At 43.3% G+C, this 12309-nt stretch overlaps 1 protein-coding gene across 1 annotated transcript in view; it reads right to left on the reverse strand.

Annotated features, from left to right (window-relative positions):
* Positions 1 to 3657: 3657 nt before the first annotated feature.
* lamb3 (laminin subunit beta 3) overlaps positions 3658 to 12309 on the reverse strand; it is an 18944-nt gene continuing 10292 nt past the window's right edge. The window contains exons 9-22 of the mRNA XM_005749887.1: positions 11802 to 11990; positions 11547 to 11702; positions 11119 to 11312; positions 10413 to 10509; positions 8941 to 9301; positions 8690 to 8838; positions 8370 to 8581; positions 7926 to 8132; positions 7677 to 7821; positions 7305 to 7512; positions 6870 to 7011; positions 6608 to 6784; positions 5090 to 5249; positions 3658 to 4744 (exon numbers count right to left, since the gene is read on the reverse strand). Coding sequence (XP_005749944.1) covers positions 4605 to 4744; positions 5090 to 5249; positions 6608 to 6784; positions 6870 to 7011; positions 7305 to 7512; positions 7677 to 7821; positions 7926 to 8132; positions 8370 to 8581; positions 8690 to 8838; positions 8941 to 9301; positions 10413 to 10509; positions 11119 to 11312; positions 11547 to 11702; positions 11802 to 11990 — 2537 coding nt within the window. The 3' untranslated portion in view covers positions 3658 to 4604. The remainder of the gene's footprint in view (positions 4745 to 5089; positions 5250 to 6607; positions 6785 to 6869; positions 7012 to 7304; positions 7513 to 7676; positions 7822 to 7925; positions 8133 to 8369; positions 8582 to 8689; positions 8839 to 8940; positions 9302 to 10412; positions 10510 to 11118; positions 11313 to 11546; positions 11703 to 11801; positions 11991 to 12309) is intronic.

Here is a 12309-nt window from a genome sequence, read left to right on the forward strand (position 1 = left end):
ACAGACTTCTGCTATTAAAATGGATTATTGATAATTTATTTTCCGTGCTGATGGTGTGCTTAAACTGTTCATCAGTGAAGTAGCAGCAGTTACAGCTGATGTTGTAGAAGAAATTATTTTCCGGGTCTATATCCTTTTCTAAGTCTAGAGCATTATGGTCTGTGTATCGAAATGTTCTCAGTTCCAGATTATCATAAAGAGAATTCCAATGAGTTATGTTGATATTGTTGCCGGATGCAGATGAAGTTCTTTTGGACTGTGCCATGTGTTGTGTTGTGTGTCACGTCAAAGCCACAAGTCAGCGTCACCTCTGTTTCCTGCTTGTCCAAAGTGAACCGTGATGAAAAGATGAATTCATACAGCAGTGAAGCAGCAGGATCATCATGGACGCACGAGCTTGTTTGTTTTGTGGCACCACAAGGGAGCCTGGAGTGACTGGAGCTCCACTGGATCATCACCAGTAGGAAGAAAAAAAACCACCATGTGGAACATTTTTGTAGAATCATTGCAAATTTTCCAGCACACACTGGATGTGATCTGGGAATGCAGTTTCTTGCAACGTGCACTCAGATAGTTATGCAATACTTCTGTAAGAATGCTGTTTGTTGACTTCAGCGCAGCATTCAGTACAGTCATTCCCTCCAAGCTGATCACCAAACTTGTGGCTCTTAGACTCAGCAACTCCATCGGTACCTGGATCGTGGACTTTCTGACCAACAGACCCTGGCATGTAAGGTCAGGCCATAACTGCTCTACCACCGTCACACTCAACACTGGCACTCCACAGGGCTGTGTGCTGAGCCCGTTCCTCTATGACTGCAGACCTCGGTCTGGATCCAACTCCATCATCCAGTCTGCAGATGACACCGCGGTGACTGTCTCATCAGAGACAATGATGAGTCTGCTACAGGGAAGAGTAAAGCACCTAGCTGTGTGGTGCTGACAATAACCTGCTCCTGAGTACCAGCAAAACCAAAGAGCTCATTGTGGACTTCAGGAGGGAGAACAGAGACCCCCATGTCCCCATCTACATAAATGGCACAGCTGTTGAACGGGTCTCCAGCTTCAAGTTCTTGGGGACCCACATCTCTGAGAATCTGTCCTGGTCAACTGACACCTCCAGCCTGGTCAAGAAGGCCCATCAGCGCCTTTTTTTCTTTACGATACTGAAGAAGAACCACCTGTCTACTGACATACTGGTTAACTTCTACCACTATGTGATAGAGAGCATCCTGACCAACTGTGTCACACTCTGGTATGGGAACTGTTGCTGGCCACAAGGCACTGCAGCGTGTGGTGAAAGCTGCCCAACGCATCACAGGGACTCCACTTCCTGCCATTGAGGATGTCCACAAGAAGAGATGTCTATGCCGAGCACGCATCATTCTCGGGGACTCCTCGAGAATGAGCTCCTCCCCCCCAGAAGGCGCTACAGGAGCCTTCAGACTAAAACCAGCAGGTTTAGGAAGAGCTCCTCCCCCACAGCTGTCACCCTACACTGTTCACTGTTACAGGCTGTTCAGAGAGCTACGCTTCCACTGCTGCAGATATATTCATAGCACTCTGTAGATCTGTTTACACCGATACATCTGCATATATGTAGCACATCTGTATATTTGCTCTTATTGCACTTACTGATAAGATGCAAACTGTATTTTGTTAGCCTGTATTTAGACATGTGCAATGACAGTAAAGTTGAATTCTAAATGCTAAACATTTAAACAAAAGCAGCTCCACAGCTACAGGAGAAGTTTTTAGAAGTGATTTTTAGAAGGCCAGTAAAGAGAGCATGGAGACAGATGGAGGACGCCAAATCCACTGAATCTACACGCTTCCTGTTTCCACCTCATCCTTCCAGTGCTCTACTATACTCCCTGCTCTCTCTACCACAGCTGCCTTTGAACTTGCCTGGGCCAGGTCTGAGTCCAGCTTTGCTACTCCTGCCAGGTCACATGACACAGGGGTGTGCTGTGATGTCAGCAGGCAGGTCAGTGGAGCCCTCTGGTGGTGGATATATGGCAGTGAAACAGGAGGAGGCCTGAGAACAGACAGCAGGCTTAACTAGCAGGACAAAGTAGCATGTAGTACTTGAAGGAGTCATCACAGCCAATCAGCTCTCAGGAAAATGGAACATCACATACATTTGCTCTTCTTTGATTTTCATCAATGTATTTCCTTTGAAATTTAAAAAATTTACATTTTTTTTTAATTTGAAAATATTTCCTTCTGTCAATATTTCTGCCTGATTAGAAGCTCACTTCCTGTCACTCTACAATAAAACAATGAAGAGGCTGCGCTCTCTGCCCTCCCACTAGCTGACACAAGTAAACTGTGCTACGATGCCCTACATGGACTAAGGTTCTTGGCCACACACATATAGATTTGCTTGGCTGTAGAAATCCATGCCATGAAGCTCCCAGCGCACATTTTTGATGCTTCTGTCTGTGGCAGAGCAGGTTTGGAGCTCTGCAGAGCCTTGGTGGCTTTTACTGACTATGCACCCCTACCCATTTATTATGAACCAACAGCACAACGGTTTGTGCTTTTTTCTATAATACACATGTATAATTTAGATTTGTACTTATGTGGCAGCTATTCACTGACCTGACAAAGTTATTTTAAATGAAAACTAAAAGTGGTGAAATTCTCAAAAAATGAATGAGACGTGTAATTTGACACATTTTGTTGTTTTGTGTGTGTGCGCAGCAAAATCTCCAGTGTTAAATTAACACTTTTGACAGTGTTATATGTTTAAAAGTAACTTAGTCAGTTTTGCAGATTAACAATGGCTAACACTGAGCAGTGCTGGTTTTCTAACACTGGAATATTTCTAACATTTTGAGTTATTTTCCAGTGTTAGAAGATCAGCACTGCTCAGTGTTAGTCTGCAAAACTGACTAAGTTACTTTTAAACATATAACACTGTCAAAAGTGTTAATTTAACACTCAACAGTGTTGTATTTAACCCTCAGAGGTGTGGACCCTTATAGACACTCTCCAGTGTTAATTTAACACTGGAGATTTTGCTGTGTGTGTTTGTCTGTGTGAAATTTTGACGTGTATCTGAAAAACACAATTTTGAAAACACTGGAAGGACCTCAAGACATGTATTCTTTTGCTTACTATGTAAACAAAAATTCCCACCAAGGCTTTTCAGTGTGAAATGTAGTGTGTAGAGAAACTACCAGTGCCAGGTTGTCTCCATCTAGTGGTGAATAACACATCACCACTACACCAGGTGAGCTTTTCTCTGTGCACAGTGACACAAAACTCATTTAACAACATAAACTATTTAAAAAATGATGTAGGCAGATCAAGGCAATGTTACAGATTCAGCAATGCTTCAAATATGCAGGGCGTCACACTAACACAGCTGCTTGTGTCCAGCATCGCTCTGTTATTATCAATTTGATTCGAAACGTGTCCAGGTTATTGTCTTAAACTTGCATTAATGATTTTGTCTACTGTCAGTTACGCTGGATGGCATTTTTTAATGAGCTTAAATTACATTTTGAGTTGAATTCACTGATACTGCAGTACTGATGATGATGAGCCTTTATCTGTCACTACAACGTTACACGTACATGTCGTACACGTTATCCTGATGTTTCCCAACTGCTCTTGTTAAAAAAAACTGAACTCATAAAATGACACAAGTTGATATAAAGAATAGATTTTATTCCACAAATGTAGTGAAATGCAGTTTTTTAAATTATAGAAACAATTAAATACAGCCATTTAAAACAAGCAAACAACCATTTTCTCACTAAACCGGTTGTGTTCCTGTCTGTTATGCATGAACAACAGATTCAAATCGGTAAAGAAGGGAACATTCAGCCTTTATCCACTTTGGAAAAATGCAGTGTTGCTGTGAACATGAAACGTTGAAACAGATTGCAGATTAGTGATAAATATACAGGCAGCAATATGAGTCTAGAGACCACGAGAGATGTGACTGGCACAAATACAGGTAAGGTTTCATTCAAATAGGACCAAAAACATCAGCTTTGGTGTTCATGAAGCTGAAATTCATTAAAGCTTGTCGTATGTTTCTCATTCAAAGGCAGCTGGTACAGCGCAGGTCTGAGTAACCTGTACATGCTGAAGGAACTTTGGTCTCCAAGCACGACGAGCAGTAGAAGGTACAGTGAGAGTTGTTATACTGCATATTCATACTTATACCTATGAATACTGCGTCTGTACACCACCACAGGGTATTTCAGATAATTAAAGTCTGTCATGCTGTTATTCACCTGTGCAGGAATTACATTGTCTAAAACGTAAACTCACAAAATTTTAAATTTGAGTTTTATTGTTTCTAATCTGTCTGTCTGATTTATTTTGATTTTTAATGACAGCCTCTACTTACTTATCTCGGAGCTCCTAGTTCTTGTGAACAGCCACTAAATATAAATTTATCATTTGGGATCAAATCTTTCAGCTTTTTAATGAGCAACATGTCGCGTGCAGCCATGAAACTGCCTGTCAGTCAACTGTCCAATTACTTTTGAGTCTTTAAAATAGAGAGTATGTATAAAATGGTTGTAATTCCTCAGACAGTGTTATATTACAGTTACATACTAACTGCACTGCTACATGTGAGCTCAGCCCTGGCAGGTACTGAGATCGTCAGCTTTTTTACGGAGTTGTGTCAGAAGTCTTTTAAGCTCGACATCGAGCTGTTCAAGATTTGTTGATTTCTGAACTATCTCGTCCTGCAGTCTTTGGATGGAGTCGGCTTTTCCTAGAAGAAAACAAACACCAGGAGCATTACAGGGAGTGGCACACACTGTCTGTGTCAGGACCGTACAACTGGATTTCTGATATATTTAGTCATTACAGAGCGCCACACAGAATGTCCACAGAAGCATAATATTGGACCACCAAGTCAGCGGGGTTAGCTCATGGTAGCAGCACGCAACAACAAAGTTACCTGTAAAAATTCAACTGAACTGTTGATATGAAAACTTTCTTACTAACCTCACAATCAACACTTTATGCTTTATGACTAAATGTCCTACTTTCCCCAATGAACTGAGGATGCATTGAGTGAATTTTTTTCTTTTAGTGGAAATGTTGGTTAAATTACCGTCTAGAGCCTGCAGCATGTTTTGGGTTATGTTAGCCAGAGCTCCTGCATCCTGCTGCAGTTTGTTCAGTCGATCCCCCGCTGGCTCCGTCTCACCATCTGTCCCGGGAACAACTTTCTCTTTAAGATGGTCAAGGTGCTTCTCCAGAGTCAACAGGTTCTACAAGTACACACATAATATGGCACTCAGTTGTGGCCTTCTTAGTCTTAATCCACAGCGTTTAATATGATGTTGCCAAACCTTTGCTTCAAGTCTTATAGGAAGACTTTCCACAAGGTTCAGGAGTGTTTATGGGAATGTTGACCATTCTTCCAGAAGCACATTAGTGAGGTCAAACACTGAGTTTGCACAAGAAAACTCATAGTGTGAGTTTTCCTCTTTCTGCACCAAACTCACTCATGCTTGTGTTCATGGACCTTGCTTTGAGCTCTGGTGCACAGACCATCTCCCAAGTGTTCTCACAAAATAGTCCGAAATGCATCGGCACGCTGAAGCAGGAAGAAGTCCTTCCACTAGAATTAAGGGGAGAACACAACTCCTGAAAGATAATGCTACACAATAATTCCCCCAAACTTTACACTTGGCACAGAACTCCTCTGGCAGTCACCAAACCCTGCTTTAGAGCCTTTGTAGCCTTGCGCTTGACACCACTGCATCCAACGCTTTGCATTGTGCTGGGTGATGTCAGTCTAGGCTGCAGCTGCTCAGCCATAGAAACCCAGTCTGTGCAACTCCCTGTGGACTGTTCATGAGCTAATCTCACGGTCACATGAAGCTTGGAGTCCTATGTGCTTCAGCCTCTGCTGCTCACTCTGTGATTGTACATGGCCTACCACTTCATGCTTGAGTTCCTGTCAGTCGCTTCCGTTTTTTAAATACCACTAACATTTGGAATATTTAGCAGTGAGGAAATTTCACATCTGGACTGGTTGCACAGGTGACATCGTATCCCAGTAACACGCTGGAATTCACTCAGCCTCTTAAAGCGACCCATGCCTTCAGAAATGTTGGTAGAAGCAGTCTGCATATGTGATGCTTCATTATATACACAGAAGTAGAAGTAATTGGAAGACCTGAATTCAATGACCTGGACGGGTGAGGAAATACTTTGGCAGTGTAGTGTAAATAGGAGCTAAATAAACCTAGCTACAGTTTAATCTGGCCTACCTGAAATGTGAATTCTTCACTTTTATTTAAATTTGTAACTTTAAAAATATAAACAAATACTGAGAAGAAAGCATTTTCATTAAATGTTAGCGACAATCTGTTACCGAAGATATCCACGACTTTATTCAGCAGCATGGAGAACAACGACCCACAAAGCCCAGAACCAGTCTGCACTGCAAAAACACACTATGAGCTTTCAAGTGTGCGCACACTCATTACATTCATTTATATTCACGTTTACAGATGACTGATAAATGCAAATAGAAGCTTACACTGGGTTCTTCTTCTCTCTTCCTTATTAAAGTCAGTGCTCGTCTGTCAGTCTAAAGCAGCTACAGCAGATCTTTTACCTGATTTCCAGCAGCTGCTTCTTTATCAGCCTTTTCTGCATTTTCCCGTGCATCTTCAGCCTGCTGACCTCCATCCTCCAGCAGGTCTCTCAGCTGTTCCAGCTGGGGTTTCATTGGCTTTATCAGTGTTGCTACATCGTCCAGAGCCTTCTCTACTGGCACCAGCTGGTCTTTGGCCTGTATGAAGAAAACCCATCCAAACTCAGCCTATAAGCAGTTTTTATTGTAATAAATAGACCATTGTTTCATCTACGCTTTCTACCTTAGTAAGGTTGTTATTCAAGGTCTCTAGGACATTCATTTTGTCTTGCAATTTGTGTTCCAGCTCAGCAAGGGAAGGGCTCACTGAGGTGAAGCCTGCCAGCAGCCCATCAACATCAGCCTTCACTCCCAGTGCTGTGTCCCTGCAAGCACAGAAACCATTAGTTTGAAGGACTGATGGGTAAAAACGACAAAAAATAAGGACTGGATTAAACCAGTCTGGAAAAACGAATCCCTGATTAAATGTAAGGCACTAATGCTCATGTTCATGAAGACATAGACTTTGTTAGTTCTGCATTAGGGACATTCACGTGGCTGTACAAGCATGTGTTCGGTCTCCAGCTTGGTCTGTACAAACGGTGGGAGCAAAGATGATAATTCTTTAAAAAACGGAGCATCTTATTCAACAGTTTGACAGTGAAGTGCGAGCATCAACCTGGCATCCTGTGCATCCTGTAGCAGTTTCTTGGCTGCATCTAACTGTGGCTCAGCTTCCTTCAGCACCGCTGTGCTGTCTGGTAGGTTGGCTGTCAGATCCTTCAGCTCCTGCAGCTTCCCTTTAAGCCCTGCCAATCTGGGGGGCAGCTTGGCATTCAGGATCCAGTCGCTCACCTCCTGGACATGGGTCAGGTTAGCGGATGGGTCTGGTCACCAAAATAGGAAAAGCTAGAGTTTAGTACTGGAGCTGGAGTTTACACTGTGGTGGTGTTTAAAGGGTGACTGATCTCAGCATCAGTTACACCCAAAGAAGTTTCACCCTCCATCTCAAAGTGGTTCCACTCATGCTACAATCCTAAAACAGTCGTACCTGACAGGAAGTCTTTGAGCTCTTTCACAACGCTGCGTGTCTCATTTAGGTCGTCTTCGAGTTTATCTCTGGCCTGCTGCAGCTTACTGGACAGCTTCTCTGTAGACTGCCTCACCTGATTGGTTATCTCCTGTGTTTTCTGCAGCTGTGCACACATTGACATTGAATAACTACTTGAGATGTGTAAACGGATTAAGAATGACTTGTGTGAATAACAAACATTATTTGTATGTAGCTATAAGTGTCTACCTTCTCTGCAGCATCGGTGATCCTCCCAGAGAGTTTGTTGAGTCCTTCCCTCACATCATTGGCATCAGCGTCTGCCTTCTTGCTCAGAGGCAGAGCGCCCACACACTTTCCCCCCTTTTCACAGGGTGCGTCTGCCCCTGGTGTGCACAAATCTTCAATTGCACACTGGAGAGGTGTGCAGGACTCGGAGTGAACACTGCCACACACCTGAAAAACAGAGTTAGAGGTGGAGGGCAATGACGGTTACTAGTGTGAATGACAGAAAATGAACTTTCACTCCATCTCAGGACAAACAAGAAAGATTATGATTAATGGCCTGGACTATGCTCACACTGAGAAATATGACACATATGCATATGGATGCTTATTTAAGATGATGATCTTTCAGTTTTACTCATATGCTGCAAGTCAGCTAAACAGTAGATCAAGAAGTTTACTAGTTACTTGTTTGGCAACAGGAGTAAGGTTGGGTTGGGAGGCCATGCTGTTGTTCAGTTTATCCAGATCTCTGGTGTTGGCCGGCTGAACTTTGCTCTGAATGTCCTCAGTTTTTTCTCGGACACCAGTTGATTCCTTTATGGTATTTTTCCCGGTCTCAACTTTTTTGGTGGCGTCTGTCGAGTTGTCGTAGGCGTAGCTGATGGTGTTAAATGCCCCTGCAAAGACAGGAAAAGTCTACATGAGTGGATTTCATGCTGTTGTGATACAAAAATAGTCATCAGTCACATCTGTAGAATTGCAGCGAATGCTTAGTCTTTTCTGACCTGTGTTGGGACTGATAGAGTTCTTTGTGGCATCTTTCTTGGCATTGTACACCAGCATGAAGTTTTCCAGCAGGTCCTGCAGTTTGTCCAGCTCAGAGTCCAGACCAGGAGTTTTTGTCAGGGGTGAAAGGTCATTATCAACCTGGTACCTGGAGATGATATTATCAATGAAAAAACAGTGTAAGGTGATTGAATTTAAGGGTGATTCGTATTTGTGAAACCTAGAATTAAGTTCGTCAGCAGTTTCCCACCTGAGCTCCTTCAGCTTAGAAAGAGCATCACGTGTATCAGTGATGGGTGAGGAGGACATGGAGTTCTGGATGACTTTCAAAGTGGCCTCCAGGTAACTGATGCGGGGCCCAAAGTCAGCGCCGCCTCCGGACTGAGACGATAATCTGGAAGCAAGTTCCAACAGGACCAAGCTGACATTCTTTCGCTGAGCGTTTAGGCTGAAGAAGCAGGAGGGACACATCTCGCAGTCAGGGAAGGAGTCGCAGCGGTCACGACTGCAGGAGTCGCAGCGAGCTCCAGAGACGCCCGGTCGGCACAAACAGACTCCCGACTGCTTGTCACAAACTCCTGGGAGGGTTCCATTGGCATCACAGTCACAGGCTAAGACAGAGGATGGTCATACAGATCAGTTACGAAGCATTTTTCAAAATGGAAAGGTTGCAGACATTCAGCCATGCTCAGAGGGCTTACATCACATTCTTTTTAAATTTGGGCTTTTAATGATTTCTTTGAACTTTTTTCTCGGGTGGATTGATTGTGTTTCATTGTCCTGCTGTAACACCAAGTCGTGTCCAAGATTCAACCATTCTATTGATTTGAGGTGAATTTGAATAACTTTTAGACTTTTATCTACTTTGTACAATCTAACAATGCAGTGAAGCAGCCCCAGAGTATGATTACAGTTGGTTCAGTGTTCTTTGGTTTGAGCGTCTCACCCCTCCAAACATATGTCATTGTCACCAGTCACAAGCTCAATCTTTGTCTCATTTGACCAAAAAAACGTATCTCCAGAAGGCATTTGGCCGGACTCATGTGGGCAGCTACGAATGCCAGTTAAACTTGAGTCCATCTTCAGTGAGAGCTTCAGTGGCTTTGCTGTGGACAGTGATGTACCAGCAGCTTCCAGTTCGCAGCAGGCTTGAGGCTTGGTGGTTCCTGGATTATTACTGAACATCCTAATTTCCCCTCATGTAATCTGCAGTCGTTTCGCAATAAGTCCAGCAGACCTCCCTAAGTTGTGCAGATCTATAACTCTCCTTATTATGTCTTCAATGAAGTCCTGACACCTTCCTCTTGTTCTTGGTCAGTTCATGATCACTAAGCAAAGTCCTGCCTTGTCAAGTTAAAACACGGTCAGCACCACATATTAACAGATACGAGTCTATCAGCCTGTTTGTATCATTTTGACCATACATGGATCTGAGAACGAACTTATTTTTTAAAGCTATTAAAGATGTGCAATCATTTCATCTTGGAAAAAGAACAGTTCAAAGAAATCATTGAAAGTCAACAACTACCATAAAAATGACGGGCTGTGCACATCTTTGTAAGTGAACACACTTTGAAATCCAACAGCGAATCATAAATGATCTCTAATCCATGCTGGGAAGCAGCAGAGTTTACAATCTTTTACCATTACCCTCGTTGTGATCTGGCACTATATCAATGATACTGAACTGAAAGAAAACTCCCGAACGAGTGGTGGACTTACGCTGGCAGCCTTTCAGAGGGTCTCCATATGTGTTATCAGGGCATTCTGTACACGTTCGGCCTCCAAAGCCTGATCTGCACTGACACTGCCCAGTCAGCTGAACAAGAACAAGATCATGTCATTATTTTCCAGAGAAGACAAATCGATATAATCTGTGATGATGATACAAAGACAGAATATTTGCATCCTCGCTACAATCACATCTCATACCAACACCAGTACTTTCTAAGTCACACCAGGTGTAAACAACTTTTCAACTGTAATTTTCAGGAGTGAAGATAACCATAATATTGTTAGTCTTTGTGGGCTCTCGGTCATCCAGGACTGGGAAAATTCGGTTTTTAGCTACATAAACAAACAGTTGTAGACGACATTTCAGGGTCATTAATAGATTTACCTTTCGCCTCCGTCAGTGCGCCCCAGCTGTGGCTACATGTAGCTGCCATCACCAGTGTGTGAATGGGTGGATGACTGGATGTAGTGTAAAGCACTTTGGGGTCCTTACGGACTGAGTAAAGCACTGTACAAATACAGGCCACTTACCATTTAATGAATCTTTAATTCAATTAATAACTATATTGTAAATGCTTTAAAAACAAACACTTTTGACTGGTCTGGATGGAAAGAGCTGGAGACACACATTTTATGTCTTAGGCTACAGCATTACAGCAGCTGATGGATCTCACCGAAGGCCTTTGCGTCCTACCTGATCACAGGAATCAGTGGTTGACTTGGTGGCATCACAGCCGCAGGGTTTGCAGGTTTCTGACATGTTTAGCTTCCAGTAGCCTTTCACACACACGTTGCAGGTAATGCCGTGGAAGTGGGGACGACAGAGACACTGGCCAGTCGACGGATCACAGACGTCTGAAAGGGAGCCGTGTGGAGAACAGGAACACTCTAGAAAAGAGCAGAGTCTGATGGAGATCTGCATGCTTCAAACATTAAATGAAATGATACTAATATTAACATCTGCATTACAGTATTGATATAAAGTACTAAATGAACATCAGTGAAAGTTTACAGGCTTTTAATTAGTTTCAGTAAAAGTATAACAATAAGAGAAAAGAGTTCCATGTTTACTGAGGTGCAGTACCAAGCTAAGCTTCAACGTGTAGGTGTTAGGTGACTCACTAGTGCAGCCCAGAGGGTGGGAGGAGCTCAGACCGTAGTATCCTGGCTTGCAGCGGTCACAGCGGGGACCCTCTACATTCACTTTGCATTGACAGGATCCTGTGCTGTCATCACACCGGCCGCCGTTCACTGTCCCCTCGGCACTGCAGATACAGCCTGGCGCCAAAGACATCAACACGGTTTATCCACAAACGTTCAGTGTGACCTGCAGTCAGAAACGTGGTACACAGAAATGTTAGGAGGGATTTCACTTACGTATGCAGGCATCAGGACGATCCATTCGACTGCGGGGGTTTGGCTGGTATCCTGGAGCGCACTGGTCACACTTTGGCCCTGTGGTGTGGTGCATACAATTTTCACACACGCCTCCACTCCTCTGTCCGCTGGCCTCATACAGCGCCCAGTCAAACCGGCAGCGCTGTGCGTGGTTGTTACACTCACAACCTGAGGACAAGACAAAACATACCCAGATAATTAAAATGAAGAAATTTAGGGATTAATAACTTTATCTATACTTTTCATAAGCTGGGCTTTGGTCTGTGATGAGCCAGTATGCACCTATTCTTATTATTTACCTTTAAATACATCTCACAAATGATTACAGCTAGAGATTACAAGAGAGGTTCCATCGAGCGGGAGGATGCAGCCAGGGAGAAAGAGCTCTGGGTCTCTCTGATTAGACCTCTGCTCCCCTGATGGGAACTCGGGTATTTTGATCCTTTGAAATAATTTATGTCACACAAAATGTAAACACACACACACA

Source organism: Pundamilia nyererei, unplaced genomic scaffold, assembly GCF_000239375.1.
Source record: "Pundamilia nyererei isolate P.nyererei 1_Seehausen unplaced genomic scaffold, PunNye1.0 scaffold00257, whole genome shotgun sequence".
Taxonomy (NCBI): Eukaryota; Metazoa; Chordata; class Actinopteri; order Cichliformes; family Cichlidae; genus Pundamilia; species Pundamilia nyererei.